At 40.5% G+C, this 19839-nt stretch overlaps 1 protein-coding gene across 1 annotated transcript; it reads left to right on the top strand.

Annotated features, from left to right (window-relative positions):
- Positions 1–70: 70 nt before the first annotated feature.
- Positions 71–15724, top strand: MATN3 (matrilin 3). Its single transcript, XM_068396612.1, has 7 exons — positions 71–209; positions 2246–2815; positions 7186–7308; positions 7772–7894; positions 9094–9216; positions 10993–11115; positions 15597–15724. The coding sequence occupies exons 1-7, from the start codon at positions 71–73 to the stop codon at positions 15722–15724; spliced, it is 1329 nt and encodes a 442-aa protein (XP_068252713.1).
- Positions 15725–19839: the final 4115 nt, after the last annotated feature.

Below are 19839 nucleotides of genomic sequence, written 5' to 3'. Positions count from 1 at the left end.
GTTCTCCCCCCGCGATGGCGGACGGGAGCTTTAAAGGCGGCGCGGCGGGGCGCGGGCAGCCGGCGGCACCATGGGGCGGGCGGGCGGTGTCCTGGCCTGCGGCCTGGCCCTGCTGATGCTGGTGCTGGTGGTGCTGCGGCCCGCGGCCCGCGGCTCCCCGCGCCGGCAGCCGCGGCCGGGCGGCCTCTCCCGGAGCCACGCCGCGGCAGGTACCGTACTGCGGGCAGCCGCCTTCTCCCCGCGGCCGGCGGCCCCCGGGCGGGCCTTCCCTCCCCGCGGGCGATGCCCTCCCGCTCGCCGGGCTGCGCCGGGCACCGCCTGCCACCGCTTCTCCTGCGGCTCTTCCTTACGGGCAGAGCTTTACAAGCGGTTACAGGAGGGTTCTGGCCCGGGGACATCTCGCTGCAGCTGCAGCGGTGCGCGGAGCAGCCGCTCGCAGGCAGAAGTACCAACTACTTCTTTCTATGCCTTGCTAATCTCTAAAACCTGAATAACTCTTCCCTACCGCTGTTCATTTCTCAAAACATCTTTCAGACTCACAGAAGGATCAGGCTGCTGAAAAGTTTTTTTTTTTTTCCCTAATCTAAAAAAGAGAATTCTTCTCTACAAATCTGGGATTTAATCTTTTTTTTTGCAGGACAAACATTGTCTCTCTCTCTCTTTCATGCCTTAAGCTACATATGCATGCACAGGCATTACTCATGCTTCCTCAGCTTTCCAAAGGGCACAAAGCCATTATTCTAAATCCTGATGCAAAAACTGAGTTATGGGAATGCATGTGGGATTAGATATAACGTACCTGGACGGGATCCTAAATTCACCAAGTCCGTTTCTCTGTCCCAAGGCAAAATCAACTCTGCCACTGTGTTTCCTGATGGAAGATGCCCAGGGAGGTGGTGGAGTCACCATCTCTGGATGTGTTTAAGAAAAGACTGGACGTGGCACTTAGTGCCATGGTCTAGTTGACAGGGTGGTGTCAGGGCAACGGTTGGACTCGATGATCTCAGAGGTCTCTTCCAACCTAGTCGATTCTGTGATTCTGTGAAGATGCATTTGTGCAGTTTGATTTTTTCCCTCCCTTTTAGCTTGCACAAGAGAAAAAAGTTTTATAATGCATTAAAAAAAAAGTACTGTTTTGACCTTTACTTTTAAGAAATGTGTGAAGAATTTTTATATTTTTTTTCTTTTAACTGGAATGGAATAATAAAAGTCAACTTGATAGTAGGTGGGAAAGGCGTCAGGTTCCCTAAACAGCTCTTCAGGGAGTACAGTCAAACTGAACACATTTTCCTATTTAATGCACTGTTGAGCAGGAATGTCTCTTTTGTAGAATTACTGGGCTTTTGAGTTGTCTGTTTTTCATAAACCAGCTGTACAGATCCATACCTTGATGGTATAAACTAAGTTCATGATATCACTGATGCCAGGTCAGGATATCAGGACAGGGAGTGTACAGCTTAGGTTGCCTGCTGTCACTGTCGTGCTTATTTTTTGTCCTCCTAGAAGCGATACTTGTGTCTGATCGGAGCTGTGGCTTTTCTGTTTCTGTGTCAATGAGGAATTTTGGAAGCTAGAAATACATGTGTAAATGTTCATTTTTACATGTAAAATTATTTCATAAGTAATTTCTCTTTTTCTCTGCTCTAGAAGCCTTAAAACAGTAACAACTTCTAAAGAAGCCTTTATCACAGCATCATTTGCATCTTTTTCCTGTTGGCCTTTATTTCTTGTTGTGTACTTTGAATTGTGAATTACAAACAAGAAATAATTCCTAATCAGCAATCTATATGGTTACTGCCCTAAAAAATACTGTTAGGATCTGTTTACTATGTAGTCTAGCCAGTTGTTTCACCAATTTACTTCTGTAGCTTATAAAAATGGAATTCAGGTTTTATCTTTATAAAAAGAAAAAGTAGGTACATTTGTATATCAGTGCTACGTTTCTGTGTTGGCTGTTATATGCGAACTACAACTCTTTGTTTCAAAGATAGTTAGACATTTTGTGGGCTCAAATGTGGACCTATCTGTTAATGCTTAGAAAAGTTCAATGATTTATTACTTGTCAAAATTAATATTTAAGGATTTCTAATGTGTTGCTCACTATAATTTTAAGCCTCTTCCTAAAGAATCAAGACTGCCAACATTTATCTGGTAGCAGTTTTTCATGACAGCTCTCACTGTCCTAGGGTGAGAGCTCTGGTCCTGTGTAGGAGATGACTGAAGTGTTTTTCTTCCTCCTTGACAGACACTGCCTGCAAGAACCAGCCCCTAGACCTCGTCTTCATCATAGACAGTTCCCGTAGTGTCCGACCTGAAGAGTTTGAGAAAGTGAAAATCTTTTTGTCAAAAATGATTGATACTCTGGATGTTGGTGAAAGAACAACCCGTGTGGCGGTCATGAATTATGCCAGCACTGTCAAGGTAGAGTTTCCTCTCCGAGCCTACTTTGATAAAGCGTCTATGAAGGAGGCTATATCTCACATTGAGCCTTTGTCTGCTGGCACAATGACTGGCCTTGCCATCCAAACTGCCATGGATGAAGTCTTCACTGAGGAAATGGGCACCCGGCCAGCAACCTTCAATATCCCCAAGGTGGTCATTGTTGTGACAGATGGACGACCACAAGACCAGGTTCAAGATGTGGCAGCAAGCGCCCGGACAGCTGGCATTGAGATCTATGCAGTTGGGGTAGACCGAGCAGACATGCAGTCCCTGAGGATAATGGCCAGCGAACCACTGGATGAACATGTCTTTTATGTGGAGACCTATGGTGTGATCGAAAAGCTGACATCCAAATTCAGAGAGACTTTCTGTGGTAAGGTGGTCAGTCCAAGAGGGTAGTGTAATTTGGCTCATTTTGGCTCCTACTGTGGTTCTGCTCCCTAAGAAAGAAGTTTTTGAGAGGTGTTATGTATCACATTTAAATATTTCCTTTGCCACTTGTTGGGCAAACAAGCCAACCCTTTTATTCAGTGGAGGCCAAGTAATGACCTTTCATTTTGAACAGTGACCTTACCGTGCAAGTAACAGACCTGATTTCAGTGGACCTCCTTGTGCAGTTGGTCCGGTTTAGTGCAAGAGAATGCACGGCAATCTGGCCAGGATTTGGCTACGTGTATTTATTGACTTGCTGAGAGCGCACACTAGAGCTGTGCGGTCTGCTCATTTCTTTTCCCATCTGTCTGGGAAGCAAGTGTTAAAGAAAATTGGCAGAGCCCGGGTCTCTAGGCTTGCTGATTCTTTATTGAAGCAACTCGGAGTTGGACCACCACCGCAGTGAATGGTACCTGACCCAAATTCACTATCAGTTTATATAGAAACTAATAAATTACAATAAGTTACATCACAAACTTCTCACGAACTTCTGTTAAAATTGCACTAACTATTTCAATTCCTCTTTCTTTATTTGTCAAGAGTCTACAAAAGTCTATTCTTCTCCATTGGTCAGCTGATCTTTATCTTCTGGTTCCACTTCGGCTTCAGTCAACACCCCATCCTTGATGGTCTTGCTGTGATCAGCATCCCGTCTTGATCCGGGTTGATCAGAGTCTGGTTTCCACTGCCAACGTCTCCTAAATATTAACCTAAAATAGCTGAAGTCTATTTAGAACCTTATTTCCTCTAATTATTATTTCTAAGTATTCTATATTCTTTTAAGGTCAAAAAGGTTAACCATACATCCTTTTTACTAGAATCATCAGAAATTAATACTTCTAGGCCTACTTCTGCTTAGCTACTCATTAAGCTTGACTGATGATTTGTTCAGTCATAGGTCAGGATTATACAAAGGAGCTGTGAGAACAATATTCATGAATTGTGATAAGCCACCTGTGTTTATTCAGATAGATTTGTATTAATTATTCTATTCTTAATTCTATTTCATCTCTATTGATTCTTATTTGCTTAATTCATGAGAACTTCTACAACAATTATGTGAAAATTTCTACAACAGCAAGGAGCGTGGAAGTGTGGTGCTGAAGGGCTCCTTAGAGATTCAGAGTAAGAAACTCAGTGTGGCAGGTGAACCACCACACTAGCTTGAGAAATGTGGTGCAGGATGAAGTGCCCGAACACAATGGCAGGTCATCTTGGGATGGGCTTTCACTCCACAGGCATTGCTGGGCCTTTTCAGTGTGCCAGACTCGCACCTTTCTCTGTTTCTCTGCAACTTGATTTAGACAGGGAATGGTGGGATGGGTTGAATTAGCTTCGCTCTTTCAGGGCTGGTCTTGGAAGGAAAAATGATGGATTTATATTTGGTTTGGGCTAGAACTCCACGAATGATGCTAGGCCAGTGGGGGTTGTTATTGTCATTTACAGAAAAAAAAGGTCATGTATTTGGAGTATTTGGAACTGCCTATAGATAGCTATGCCACAGCCCTACCCACAAAAATCAAACAATGACTTTTTGAGAATTAAAAAACTGATACAAAGTAGATTTTTCTAGTAAATTTCTAAGGAAATAACTTGTAAAATAAGTCTCCAGCAAGTAATGGGTAAAATCGGGTGTAAAGAACATAGTAAGAGAATTAAAATAACAGCCATCACCTTGGGAACTCGGTTGGCGCTGTGTTCCTTTGTCATTTCAGAGCCTTACTAAGAATTATCACTACACTTTTTGAATATGTTTAGAGTGAATAGACCTCCTTTTCTAGGTACAAAATAAGTATGTAGGACCATCTGTAGCCAGGACATTTTGCCTAATAATTAACATAGGAGATGCCTTGAGGTTTGGCTTGACATCTTGTATTGCTGATGTGAGCACATCCCACCTAGCTGGACAGGTATGTGTGCTGTGAACATAGCACTAGTTTTCCACCTATGTTCTTGCCAAAGCAAGTCCTTTCATAGCACCAAAGAAAAATCTCTTGTTCTTAAGAGTAAACTTACTGTTTATTGTGCCAAAGCATAGAAATTATGCCCTTACTAAGCTGGAGGATAAACCAAAGAGAGCTCACACATACAGACTTCCACTGGAACTCTGAGTTGCCTGCATGCAATTAGCCAGAATCTGTGGGATTCATGGACAAAAATGGGGTAAAGGGAATAGTTTTTAAAAAGGTTCCTACAAACCAAATGAATCTAAAAGGATCTTGTAAGACAGTGTGGGTAAACTGAGTCTTTTCCAGCTCCTTTTGGTCAGAAATCTAGACTCACCAGTGACAATAAGGATTTTCTTTGCTTTTGCCAAGGCAAATAAATTTGTTTGTAGGGTGAACTGAGAACAGGAAAACTAATGTTCAGGGGCAAAATAGTTGGCTAAGATCAAGTTCTTGATGCATTGAGAGCATCATTCAACATGAGACCATCTTGGAGATGGAAAATCTTAGCCTTGAATTGGTGTCCAAGTCAGTGGAAGCTTGATTTTCCTACCACAAAAATCTGACCATTTGAGTCTGAGCTTCTCAGTTATGGTTGAAAGTATCACCCACAGATTTTGTTCATAAGTCATGGAGATGAATTCTCTTATTCCCAAGGGTGTAGCAGAATGAAAAGACACTGTCTTGGTTTGAGATTTGTTTTTCCCAATGGAAATACAACACACACTTTCTGTCAGCCTTATTAGAGGACATCAAAATCTTCCATGTTTTAGAAAATGGGCAATGTTGCTTTGCATTCAGAAATACATGAGAAGATTCAAGCACTCTTGCTTCTCATTTCTTATCTCACCACTATTGCTTTGGAGTTTGATTTTACCAGTAGTCAATATCCACAGCATAACTACTCATCTAAGTAAAATCTCAGGTAATAACAGATTTGTCTTCCCATTTTTCTGCTTTTTCCTTTCGTTTCCTCCTTCTTTTGTTCCTTCCTTCCCCCTTTTTTCCCCCTTCCCACTTTTTTCCTCCAACTTTTTTTTTTCTCCCCCCTTCCCTCTCCCTTTCCCCTTTTCATCTCATCTAAATTTAGTAATCTAAAAATCATCTAAGTTTAAGCAAGTATCTAGGATTCCTTTACAGTCTGTGGAGAGAAACAGAGGCATCCTGAGGTGACCAAAGAAGCAGCAGATCCAAAGCTAAATACACTTGAGAAAAACTGGTCAGAAGTTAATTAGTTAGTTAGCTAGACTATCTGGGAAGTAAAAGACTGTCAGCACACATAGTGCATTGCAGAGACAGCCCAGTGTTACCGCAGTCATTGTCTGCCCTGTCAGCACCACACACTTCCATCGTCTGCCATCCATCACGCTGCTTTTTGTATCCCTGTTCTCTCTTTTCTCAGTCTGATGAGAGAGCCTTGCTGTCTGCTGGGGAATGAGCTGCTCCCTGAAAACTGAATCTCATTTTGTAGTTTGCAGTTTCAGCTTCTCAGTTCTCTGAGGTTGGGACATTATTTCTGTACTGTCCTTCAGTTAGGAGGTTCACGTGCCTATAAAGCTGCCTTACTGTAGAAACTTTCCTCCATATCCTCTTTTTGTCTTGACTTTTTAAATCTGATGCATCAAGGCAGCTGCAGCCCTCACATACTCAACTCACACTGGTGGGTTTCTTTGCTGGCTGACACCTCTGGACCATCATTACTCAGACACTCTTTCCATCCCTAAGAAGACAGTGTGTTATCCTAGTGCCTCAGAGTCATTTTTCTCTTCCTTCTGGTCTTGATGCTCTTTCTGTTGCAGTTTTGATTTATTTTATTTCATTTCATTTCATTGCATTGCATTGCGTTGTGCTTTCTGTTGCATTGCAGTTTACATGGCAGTTTTTTACAGTGCAGCAGGAATTCATAAATCAGGTTGTATGCCAGTGAGCAGAAGTCAGTATGCTGCCAGACAGCGACTGATACATTTTGGGATTATTTCAACAGGTTGTCTGTAATTGAAAGGAACTGGTTACAAAGAGCCAGGAGGTCCTTTTCATCGCCAGCTTTTCATTTTCAGTGCAATGTTACTAAATGCTTAAAATCTCTCCCTGTTGCACGCTTTTTAATTCATCTTGTCTTTCTGCCACCTCAGGAGGTGAGTTATTTCGGTGCAGTTGTTCCAGTGTCATTTATGGCCTCTTTCTTCTGGCTACAGAATGGTGCAAAAGATGCCTGTAACTTTTTGTGACAGTGACACAGCGCTGACATTTACTACTACTAATCCAGCAAACAGTGCAAGATGTACTGTTGTAAGCATCAATTATTAATGACTCTTTCTGTCCTTTGGGATGACTGAAATGCCTTTTCTGTAAATGCCGTTTGTAGCTGTGAATGTGTGTGCCCTTGGGACCCATGACTGCGAGCAGGTCTGCGTGAGTAACAGCGGATCCTACCTTTGTGATTGCTATGAAGGCTACACTCTCAATCCAGATAAGAGAACCTGCTCAGGTATTACTCCTTTGGTAAACGTGTTCAACTAGAAAAAAAATCACTTTTTAACACCAATTTTTAACAATTGGATTTGAGAAGCTACTTGTGTACTTCTATTGAAACAGTGAACATCTGTATCTATCTATCTCCTTCAATAATAATAAATCTAATAATAAATAGTCTGCTGCAAGTAGTGGTGAGAAGTAGTTTGATTCCATCACCATCCTTTTTATTATGCCTACAGACCCATTCATTAGGGCCAGATGCCAAAAGAAATCCTTCAGACGTAGACACTGCATAGATATTTTCTCCTACCACTTACCCTAATTCCTTCAATTACTATGGCCATTTCTGAGCTGATTCCAAATGGATATTTGGAATATCTGAAGAGATTCCAAATATATTAAAAATATGAACATGTATTCCATCCCAAACTACTTTTTATTAACAATGAATTGTTTCTCTAACACGCGTCTTGCAGCTGTGGACATGTGTGCACCTGGCAGGCACGAGTGCGATCAGATCTGCGTGAGTAACAACGGATCCTATGTCTGCGAATGCTATGAAGGCTACACCCTGAATCCAGATAAGAAAACTTGCTCAGGTAAGAATTAAAGGCTACTTTAGTACATGAAACTCATGGAGACATAGACATGTTTTCTGTGAGTTACCTTCGTTGTTTCTAATCAAAAAATTTCTTGCAGACATCAGCTCTTAAAATCAGAATTCACCTGTACACTTTCCCCTTGGTTCCAGCAACAGTAAAATTGCATTTTTCTTAACATGTCAATTACAAAAGTGCAATTTGGCACTTACCTACCATTTTATGGTCTTCACGGTACTTCATGAACATCACTAAGTCCCTGGGACAGGATGAATCTGTTCCAGAGATGCCCACCGGCACTGTGTCTCCATTGGAGAGTGAGTGCCACTAGTCCATAGAGAACTTAAAACCTCATGGTTTTCCCCTGTCCTCTCCATCTCTCCTGTCAAAACTCATGTTTTTTTACAGCTTGATACTTCTGCTTCCAAGCAGTGCAGGGATCTGCTGTATAGTGACCCCAGTCTTATACTGGCAGCAGCTTCTTGAATTGTCACCCTGAAAAGTTAGCCTATTATAAAAAATTTTTTTCCCCAAATACTTGTCTGGAGCTGTTTCTTTAAATCCGGAAGTTTGAGCAGCACCAGCCTTAGGGTAGCTATTTTATAACTAGTCAGTGCATTCCTCCCTTTGAGAACACATAAGCATTCTTCTCACTGAAGTTTTCACTCTTATTTCTGAAGAGAGAACACGATCTTCTAGTGCTCCTGCTTTTTTTGTTTGTTTGTTTGCTTTATATGTCTTTGCCATTTAATAGCATTTCTACATATCATGCCTGACTTTTTGTGCCTGCCTTCAGCTCAGGGATGAAAGTATGAAGTTAAATTTGGATTCACCATAGTTAGGCTAATATTGCAAGAAACAGCTTCTGCCTTGACACATGGCAGGTTATTGCTCATCTCAGTGTGGTGTTTTAGCTTCATCCTTACTGGGGATATTCAGGGCTGTTAGAATTGCTGATGAAAATCAGATTACGTGAGATGTATAGTAATGTCTTGCAGTCCAGATATCTGCCTCCTCCATTAAATAATTAGTAATTTAATTCAGTTGTCTGCAGCATAATATAATAATGTAGTAGGGCAATGGTTGAATCCTAATTTGAATCCTAATTAAATTGTACTTACAAACGTTGAAGCATTTGAAACACTTGAGTGTCTGGGAGGGATTAATAGGTTTCTTCTCTAAAACATGGTTCACCACAGCCAAGGACATGTGTGCACCTGGAAGGCATGATTGTGCACAAGTCTGTCGGAGTAGGGATGGATCCTACAGCTGTGACTGCTATGAAGGATACACTCTGAATCCAGATAAGAAGACCTGCTCAGGTAAGACCTCATCAAGGAAATACTGTGTTCAGCTAAAAACATGTAACTTTTAAAAATCAGGTTAATTTATGTTATTTTTCTGATAAATTATCCAAGAGTTTCTGTACAACTCCTGAAAACACAGTGCAACTTTATTTCTTCATGTGTCCAGTAATAATTTGAGACTCGTGACTCTTCTATAGTTGTGAACTTTGTAATTGCTATAATTAAAATGCCATTTGGCATTTCCCTGAGGACTTCACGATATTTTCACACCCATGGAGCACAAATTGCCATATCCACCTGAGAGAGGAGAAGGATAATATATTTGATGGAATATGTGATGTGCACTACCTGTGTCGGAAAACTCTTCAGCAAAGTAGCACAAGGGAATGAGATGAAGAAGAGCAAGGACTGTGCTGGGAGAGAGATTACAGTCTGTATCATCACGAGTGTGATCACTCACTCTGGTACATGTGTTTGGACCTTAAAAAATACCCCAGCCTTAGAGCTCTAGAGGATGGAGGGAAATGTTCTTTCCCAGTGCTGGTCTCTTGTGGAGAACAGGAGCATAGGTGGAGCTGATACTTAAGGATGTACATATAAATATATAGTACCTACAATTTAATATGTATTGTATATTATTTTCACTTGATTAGGATTTGAACTTCACTCTTCACTTCTTTGCACGTCTTGCTGATGATGATTTATTCACACAAAATCCTTTTTTCCACTTTTATCCCTTTCCTTACTACATTTTGTGTGACAAAGCGCTGAACCTAGGCTTCCAGTTCCAGGAGGTTCCTAGGCAAATCCAATTAAGTCATAGGTCTCACATCTCAAAGAGGAGAAGACAGAGGGCCTCAATATTTCTTCCTGCCTAGTTTAGGAGCTGATTTTGTAAATACAGTTCCTAAGATTAACTCTCAGCTGGTATTACACAGAGGCAGTAAACATCTGTGAGGGAATGTGAGTTCAGTTCGGCATCCTCTTTGTGAGTCCAGTCCTGAATCCCCTTTCATAGCACTGATACTCCTCCTGCATAGTCAAATTTCAGGTTATTTCCCCAATAGGCTTGCTTTTTTTTCCCTTTTGAATCTCATTTTGCAGTTGGCTGCCAATGATGTCTCAACCATCTAGGTCTTTGTGATACAATAAAAATAGTTTAGGTCCAGGAGGGGCTCTTTTCTTTCTTCCGTTCTTTCTTTCTTCACTTGCTTATGCCTACTGCAAAGATATCCGAATGCAGGAACTCCTCCTCAGTGTGTCCTTTCAGAGCTGACGTGTTAAATTTGGCAGAAAACACCAGCCTCACACATAAAGTACCCACCTTGTAACTGGCAGCGGGTGCCACGTCTCTCTTTTTTTTAGCAGCCATGTATACTCTTCTGTTTATAGTCTTTTCACTTCACAAAACAGTGCCCTATTCAACTCAATTAGAGCTGAAATAATGCCAGCTAGTCTCTTAAAATTCAGATATTTGTTCTCTGAAATTCCTTTGGATACTTATTTTGTAACTGGGTCACTACTAGTTCAGTTCCTTTTGCAATCTGTTACAGCTGCAAAAAAGTGTTGCCAGTGTTCCAAAAATCGTGTTAATTTTGTGATGTTGATAGCCAGATACAAACACACTCTGTATACCCTACCATGGCTAATAGCGTGCTGACATGCAATAGAAACATCCTGGGTTGAATCCAAATGAAGATACGTTTGCAAATGGGAATTACTAACACCAACTAAAAAGGCTGAAGTTTGGGTATTGATTAATATTCTTCTCTCCTCAAATGCCTTCCTCAGCTGTGGACATGTGTGCACCTGGAAGGCACGACTGTGAGCAGGTCTGCGTGAGGGATGATCTGTTCTATACCTGTGACTGCTACCAAGGCTACACCCTGAATCCAGACAAGAAGACTTGCTCAAGTAAGAGCAGATTGTTGTTCCCTATCCCCCCATATCTTCCCCAGCTAAGTACATGTATTGAAATAACTCTCATTAGTAGGTTAATGTATTTGGATCTGTTTGAGAAACTTTCCATGCATTAAAGTGTTAGAAGACAGTTCTATGTCACTCTGCCTTTTCCTCTTAGAGCAACATTCAGAGACTCAAAGCACTTTCTGTGCAAAAATGCTAGTATCTGCTTATCATTTGGTCTTTATCACTCTATTTAAAAAACTGCAATTATGCAACATTCATCAAATCCAGAAATGAGCAATGATTGAAGAGAGAAGAGCTGGGGTTAGTCACACAGTCCCACACTCTGCAGTACTGTGGAAACTGCGTACCACCGTGCAGGAGACAGTTTGAGGTGGTGTCCTCCCCTCCAGACTGAATTTCATCTTGCTGTTTGTTTCTTTAGCTTCTCAGCTAACTTTGTGTTATAGTAAAAATGTAATTTTTTTAAAAAATGTTTCTTTCCTTCCTGGCCTCCTTAATGTAAAGTTATAGTGTGCTGGAAACTTTTCCTAGCATGCCTTTGGAGGTGATCTGGCAGTTCACATCTGATAGGGTTAGGCAGCTGCGATCAGAGTGAGCGTAGACTGTACAAAGTGAGGACTGAGAGAGACCCCAGTAAGGCAATGAGTGCATCGCGCTGCTCCAAGGCAAGATCAGTTACACATCTTAGTAGTTCCTGGTAAGATTCACGTAGGACAGGCTCCCAGCATGCAAAAGCATTGCCACTGGGAAGCGTTAAAAAATGCTATCTTGTTTTTGTTTCTTCAAAATGCATTCTGTGGGAACTGATGTATGTGCACCAGGAACCCATGACTGTGAGCAGGTCTGTGTGAGTAATGGTGGATCGTATACCTGTGACTGCTATGAAGGCTTTACCTTAAACCCAGATAAGAAAACATGCTCAAGTAATAATGTAATGTGTTTTTTTCCTGAATATATTTATTGAAGTACCTCTCTTTAATGTGTTAAATCCTTTTAATCTGTTTGAGAAACGTTCTATCAGTTTACTAACTCCCTGAAAGTATAATCCCTTTTCATTCTTTTCTGCCTGTTTCCACTAATGTTTTGAGCTCGTTTGATCCTTCTTGTTTAGTTATAGCAATTATTTTATTTTAAAATACAGTTGAGGCTTACCTATTACCACACGTTTAAGGACTTCACTATATTTAAAAAAATAATCTGTTATAATCTGTATTTCCTTATGAAATGGGAATAATTGAGGGGACTGGCAAAGAAGGGTTCTGGGGCATCTGGGGCATGGGACTCAACTGCATACCAGCATTTGGAGGATGGTGGGAGGCCAGAGGGGAACAGAACTGGTGTCAGAACTACTGCAATGCTAAACCATGTGTTCTTGTCCACTCCTCCAAGCTGAGTGGGGCAGGTATGAACTCACCAACGTCTTTCCCTTCACATGGGTGACAATAGTATCAACTGTTGGCAGAACTTCTGCACCATTTGATGTAGAATCATAAGTAATCTGCACCATTTGATGTAGAATCATAAGTAAATTTGGGTTGGAAAGGACCTCAAGAACTACCTAGTCTGATCTCTGGTTCAGAGCATGAATAACATCGAGTGGCTACGGACCCTATGTAAGAGTAAAGTTATAAAATAGGTGGATATAGCCAAACACCGTCTGCAAAAATAGTAATTTTTTGTAGGTCCGGGCTTAAACATAAATGCAGTGTAAAAACACAAATCTGGCATGTTTTGTATGACTTGTTGGGCATCCCAGTGGCAGCATGAGTGCCCAAGATTTTGAATATCAAATACTGGAAGACTCTAAATTTCACAGGAGGACTGTAGAAGACTTCAGGGTACCCTTGGGCAGTTGCCAAAGTTGGTTGGAAAAATAATTTCCTTAAAAAAGACATAATCCAAGGAGGATCTGTATGTGTCACTGGAGAATTTAAATGCAAACATGAAAACTTAACTGGCAGTTGGTTAGAAACCAACCATGTTGGTGTGATATTTTGAACTGGCCTTCCTCCATCTGAATCTTGAACAGCTCTTCTTTGTACATCAACCATAAAGCTGGTGGAACGTTCCAAAGAAGGGAGCTGAACAAATACAGGTTCAGTGGAATCAAGAAGACACCAGTTTCAACATTGGGTCTAAGACAAATGAATTTTTTCACTGCTAGAAATGAATCTGTTCATAGATCTTTTCAGTGAAACACTGAATGAACAACCTTTTGAAATGGATATATTTCAGTCATTTTTCTGTAATTCAAGCAGCTTGTAGCATTCCTTGTGAAATGGAAATATCAAAGGCATGATTGATAAGCAAAAAGAGAAACCAAAACAATTCAAAAGAAAAGATAAATTGTATCTAGATACAATATTTCTATTGTTTTACTGTTATAATGCTCACATAATTTGTTTGGCATCGATGAGCTATGCATTTATATATCTACAGAAAAAATGATTGAGTAATCTGCTGTTGTTGCCTTTGCAAGCAATGTAAAAGCACATGTATAAGGTGACAGATATTACATACAAGTAATCCTTCTTGATAACTTGTTGAAAGGGTATTTCATAATTGTAGACTCCTCTTTTAAGGAGGCTCTGCCTTTGGAAGTTTATTATTCTGGTCTCAGACGTAGACAGTAATCTCACTACAGCAGTGGTGCGTCAGTAGCTGTTGATATGTTTGTTCTTAGCCTGCAGCAAGTGGTGCAGCTTGCCTTAACTCCTGTTTTCTTTATGGAGTAGGCAAGGTTAAACTGCCTTTCCTGCAGCTAAGAACTCACAGCCATCAGCTGATGCCTGACAGGTTATTATACAACAATCAAATGATCATCTCTCTGAGCCCTTTGTGATCATCCCTGGTTTTGTGGTGGATTATGGAGAAAAAGTAGTTCTTGAGGAGAGCTGAGGCTGGTCCCTGGTAAGTCTGGAAGACTGAGGGCAAGTCTTGGGAACAGATTCAATGGAATCACTGCAGAGTATGACAATGCTTGGTTTCTTTTTCCTGAGAGACTGATTACTTCTCTGTCGTACTAACTGGCTCCTCCGTTAATATTGCTGTGCCTTTCTACCAGATTATAAGTTCATTTAGGCCCATTTGAACATTGTTGTTCCCTCCATCCATACTCATGTGACATTGGAATGGACTTGTGTTCACATTTCTTGATGACTCAAAAACAATACTCCCTATGCATGCGTATTGCCAATGTTACAAACCAAGAGTACTTGTGAGGTGATACACATTGATGATTTAGCTGAACCTCTATTGCTTAGTATTTAAAATTAATACATGTGTTCCTGCTTTCATTTTTGTATTATTTACCAAGTGGTAAATTAAATTCTTCTAATTCCTTCCCAAGCTGAGACTTGGGTATCTAAATGCCACCCACATCTCAGAACCTGATGCAAACTGACCAGTTTCTGACACTGACCAACTCTTTATGTGCCTAAAATCACTAGGTGCCTTCCTGCTTGGCTTGCAAAACTCCCTGGAGGCTTAACTTTTGACTTTAATGAATTTTCAGAAGTGCTGTTTTTGGGAGTGATGGGTACCTCAAATGCTATTACAATCCAGCTTTGACAGGGCAGCAACCTTCATTTTATAGATAGATAGATTTAGATATAAGGAAGAGATCCTTTTCTATGAGGGTGGTGAGACACTGGAACAGGTTGCCCGGAGAAGTTGTGGATGCCCCCTCCCTGGAAGTGTTTAAGGCCAGATTGGATGGGGCTTTGAGCAACCTAATCTAGTGGAAAGGTGCCCCTGCCCATGGCATGGTGGTTGGACTAGATGATCTTCAAAGGTCCCAAACCATTTTGTGATTCTATGATTCTTCTGAAGAGAAGGCCAAGTTAGTCATTGCCTTAAATACAGCTAATTTTATAAATTCTGTTTACAGTGATGCCAGTGGCCTTCCTGTGTGGGTAGTCTGAAGGTCCAAGTACTATGTTACAAGACGGAGACTTGGACTGCAGGTTCTTCTCAGTCTGCAGCACTTGAACACACTCATTCTACTTCCCAGGGTGCTCTGATATCCCAGGGTGGGGGATATTCTGGATGAGACGGAGAGAGAACAGGCAAAGGGAAGATTCATTCTAGTCTAGGGATTAGAGTTGATGGGGGAGGCTGATTGGTCCCTGCACCCAGGCCCCTTTTTATTTTTTTTCTCAATAATGGTCTAATTTAAAGAGTGCAGAGGATCCATATAGGCACACTAGGAACTACCTGCTCTACCTCCTCCTTGGTTAGAGTCAAGTTCTCTCTTGCCTGTCCTGTTTCTGGACTGAGACACTCGTGTCTCTGACTACACACCAGCTCCTGTTCACTCTGTCCCTCCTTCCTGACTGCCCTGGGTTGCAGTGCTTGGTGTAGTCTCACAGCATGAGTTCAACTCCCGTTGCAGAATCAAGCATTTTCCTGGGATTTAAATGTTCAATAATTGTCATAAATATTCTAAATGTTGTTTTCTCTCTTAGGAGCCATAACGAGCAGTCTCGTAACAACTGAAGAGTCCTGTAAGTGTGAAGCCATAGCTGCCCTGCAGGACTCAGTCACCTCACGCCTGGAAGCTCTGTCCACAAAATATATCCTTTTTCTTACATAATCTTCTGCATTCAGCTTTTTACTGGAATTTTAGAGGTAGCTGATTTGATATAAGCTGGGGAAGGAACATCCCTCAAAACAGAAAGTATTTTCATGATGATTTTATAAATATTATGGAGCAAAATCTTGATTGTTGCAAATACCATTATGCTTTCACATTTCGAGATACAGATAAAATGCAGATGCCCACATCCCCTAGATTATATATGCTATGTTGAACATCAAGCATTGCGCTGTCGTAATTCTTGCAGATAGCTTTTACTGTTATAGCAAACGTGCAGTATTGAGCCCTCTTCTTATGTCCCAAAATTTTCAAGACAACTTCACAGGCAGTGTGACAACAGTCCTATTAGCTGCAGTATTCCTCCACATCCCACCTCCCCAGGCAGGCACTGTCCCAAGCCACGCACCTTCTTCTTTTCCATGAAAATGTGCTAGCCTATTAATATCCATCTTCTGGGATATAAGAGAAAGGGAGAGCTGTGAGGCAGGGTGCTGAGGTTGGAGGGGCTGGGCAAGCCTCGGGTCCATGAGACAGCCGAGGTGCAGGCTGGTGGGTGTCAGCTATGCCACGCTGGAATTTGCCGGCTTCATTCGCTGCAGCGTGGTGCCTGCAGCAGTGAAAATAAATGTGAGTCCCCAGAATAGACATTTCACAAACATGTGGGAGAGAAAAAACAAAAAAAAAAAGAGAAAGTGGTGAACCCTGTGGTACCACAGCAAACCTGAATGCTGGAATAAATGCCTCCAGATGGCACGGCAGGAACTAACTGGAGTTTAAAGTTGGGCAAGCTGTGATTCAACATAAGGCACAATTTTTAGAATGATCACTGTGACAATTTACCAAGATTTTCATCACTGGAAATTTTTGAGACTGCATGCTCTTTTCTATAAAAGGTGCTCTTGTTCAAATAGGAATTGATTTAGGGGAGCACTACGTCTGTCGTTGTCGTCCTGATCCCAGGGGCTTCAAAATCAAGGAAGAGTGGGGTACTTAGGATTAATCAAAGCAGGAGAGCAAAGCAGGAGACTAGTAAGTTTTATGTTAACTCATCGTTTATACAGATAAATGAATTTTTCAGTTCACCAAAGTTTCTGAAAGCCAAATGAAAGCTTCTGCCGAGGACACAAGACTTTCCCAGTTCTTGAATAAATTCAGTTATTTTTATAAGGTCCAATTGCAAATCCCTCTTCTTGCAGTGTGCCTGGAGTTCAGTTTATCTGCCTGGGGAAGGTGAAGGGAAGACTTTGAGTTTCCTTGGATTATAATATATAATTTCAGGGAATCTAAGTAGTTAAAACTGAACACCAAGATAATTAAACCTGTAATATCTCAATAGTAGGATGTCCTTCAGAGAACAATCTTTCTGCCTGAAAGAGCTAATGTTAAGCAAGAAAATGTGGTGGTTTCAAGTTAGGAATATACTTTATTACAAAGAACTGAGGCTTGCTTTCATAGTTATTCTTTGGTGTGCAATTTGTATCCCTGGCATCCTTTCAAGACAACTTGGAAAAAGCAGCGGAGACAATCACCTGCTGCTCCTCAGCCCTGAATATCACTTGGTCCAACTCCTCCTAAGAAATTAGGGTTGTTGAGATCATTTGGGAAGTCGCCAGACCTTGACAGATCTCTCAAATGTTTTGAAATCTCTGGTTCAAGCATGTATTGACCTCATTTAGACAACAGACTGTTTGTTGAAAATGCAGCAATGAGAAAGATTATAAACAAACCAAACCTTATAGCCATCAATTATATTGTCCTTAACAACTGACCACTAGATGAAGTGTCAGAGAAGCTGCAGGCATATCAAGGCAGTCAGCTGGTTGTCTGAGCTATAATTCTACTTAATTCTAAAATAATCTTTCAGAAGCAATACTTTTTATTCTGTTCAGCAAGCTTTATTTTGTTGCACAGCTTACAAAACAGCAGTTGGTTTGTTATTATTGAGCAATGTCAAGAAGACTTCAGGAAGACAACAGTCTTGAAAGTATAGTGACCCTGAGGATCTTCATGTCCAGTCACTTTATAACCATAAAGCTACCTATACCTGCTGTGCTTCAGTTTGTACTACCAGTAGTATAGCAGGTACTGCTTTTCTGCAGTAATGACATTTTTATTCTCTTATTTAAAAGTAAATACAGAAAAAATGAATGGATGCAGCATATCACGTTATATAAAACTGTGAAATGGCAAGGCAGAGTAAAAAATGTGCCTATGTCATCTGTCCATTAAATGGGAAAGTAATTTGGGGTCTTGTAACTTATTTTAATAAAATAAAGTATAATGTGCATACTGATATTGGAAGTTTTTTTGTATACAACTTAAAGGATGTGTGTTACGAAATAAAGTGTTTAACAAAAAGAGTGAAAACCTCAAAGATAAAGGAGGCATAAATGGAAGAAATCCACATAATTAAACAGGATACTATCCCCAAGTCACGTAGTTGGAAAAAGAACTGTTCGATTTTAAAACCTACAAGTCCTTGTTAATATAGATAATAGGTTTAATAGTAATTTCAAGTATTAGTAATGTTTAACACTCAGAAGGATAAAAGACGTCCTCTAATTTAAGGTTTTTATCCTGCAAGGTTTACTTATGTTATTAGTCAGTCATTCCTGTTGTCATACCACAGACTTTACTGAGACTGTCAGTTGGACTTGTAGGATAAAACACACAAGCTAACAATTTAAAAATTTGTTAAAGGAATCCACTCGTTTTGCACACTTGACATTTATAATCATCCAAATGCTTTAGAAACTATATTTAAATAAATTTGAAGATGAAGTTAAAACTATGATTATTATTATTTTTCTTAGAATTGAAAAATACAACATATTTTGTAGAGCTTCGTAATATAATTACACAAAATATTCTATCAGTAGCTGGTATGTCAAGGAGATATTATAATGACATCTGTGCTTGCTTCATACCCCGCACATGATAGATACAAACACTTGCAAGGGAAATATGTGGGCAGTTCACTGCAGATGTGAGTGAGACCCGGTAAGTCTATACAGTAATGTTACGTTAGAATATAATACTAAATAGCACAGATGAACATGGGACACAGCTTCAGCAAGGGCTAAAAATGAGACTGTAAACTCTCCAAGACTGCTGGATTGGTCTGTGGTTGATATTTTGTGATGTTTCCCCACTGATACTAATTTGCTGTAGTTCAATTAAAGTTAGTGTGGGACAACCTAGCTATGCTACGCTTGCTTCCTCGAAGTGCTGTGTGTGCATATTTTTTCTGTAAGTCATGGAGTTTTATATCCAGCACTTTCCTTTGCTTACTTTCATGTCCTCTCCGTAGACATGGGTATTACACAAGGATTTATAGGACCAGAAGCATGCCTTGGCCTCCGTAATTGGTAAGAATAAACAAGTTGTAAGTCTAATGCGAGACTTTTCAACTTCTTGGCAATTGGGAGTGGATTACATCAGTCCCATTTACACTAAGGCCAGTTGTCAGATGAGATGTATGATTTTATACCGTAGTGGAAAATTGTCCTGGAGGCCAGATGTGTCTTGCAAGCTGTCAGCTGAGCAGGCTTTTTTCATGTATTAGTATTCATAACTCCATTTTACGTTACAAATGATAGTATTTACTTGCAATTCCTCTGTGCAATTGTCTTGTCTCACTTTGTGTTTGTGAGCACCAGGTAAAATTCCAAAGTGATATAAATGATTTCTTTAAAATAGGACATAGCAGCATGTCCTGTTGACTGAACATTTTTATTTTAAATATAGATGTACTTATTGATATGGAATGAGTAATTATACTGTTTTAATTATTGGGGCAATAAAACTTTAATGCAGAGAACTGTTATGAAAAGAACTGAATTTTATCTTTTGGATAGTATTTTAAAATTATTTTTATTCTGAATAGAATAGAATATTTCAGTTGGAAGGGACCTACAGTGATCATCTAGTCCAACTGCCTGACCACAGGCATTTTCTAAATTACCTTTAGCTATCTTATTCAGCTCTAAGATGCTTACAGGGGTTCAGCCAGCTTTGCTTTATAGTTCTGTCTTATGTATGTGCTTCTAAGTTGGCATCAGTCAAAAAGCTGTGTGCCCAATGCTCCTCACTGTTGCATGTTCATGTAACTA

Source organism: Nyctibius grandis, chromosome 1, assembly GCF_013368605.1.
Source record: "Nyctibius grandis isolate bNycGra1 chromosome 1, bNycGra1.pri, whole genome shotgun sequence".
Lineage (NCBI taxonomy): Eukaryota > Metazoa > Chordata > Aves > Nyctibiiformes > Nyctibiidae > Nyctibius > Nyctibius grandis.
Note: the sequence above shows the minus strand (reverse complement) of the source record. Positions and strands in the feature narration are given on the sequence as shown.

Excerpts from the sequence above, each read along its gene's own strand:
- MATN3 (XM_068396612.1), top strand. The coding sequence starts at position 71 with ATGGGGCGGGCGGGCGGTGTCCTGGCCTGCGGCCTGGCCCTGCTGATG. Across the intron at positions 7,309-7,771 it reads AGATAAGAGAACCTGCTCAG|CTGTGGACATGTGTGCACCT; the intron begins GTATTACTCCTT and ends CGCGTCTTGCAG. Across the intron at positions 9,217-10,992 it reads AGATAAGAAGACCTGCTCAG|CTGTGGACATGTGTGCACCT; the intron begins GTAAGACCTCAT and ends TGCCTTCCTCAG.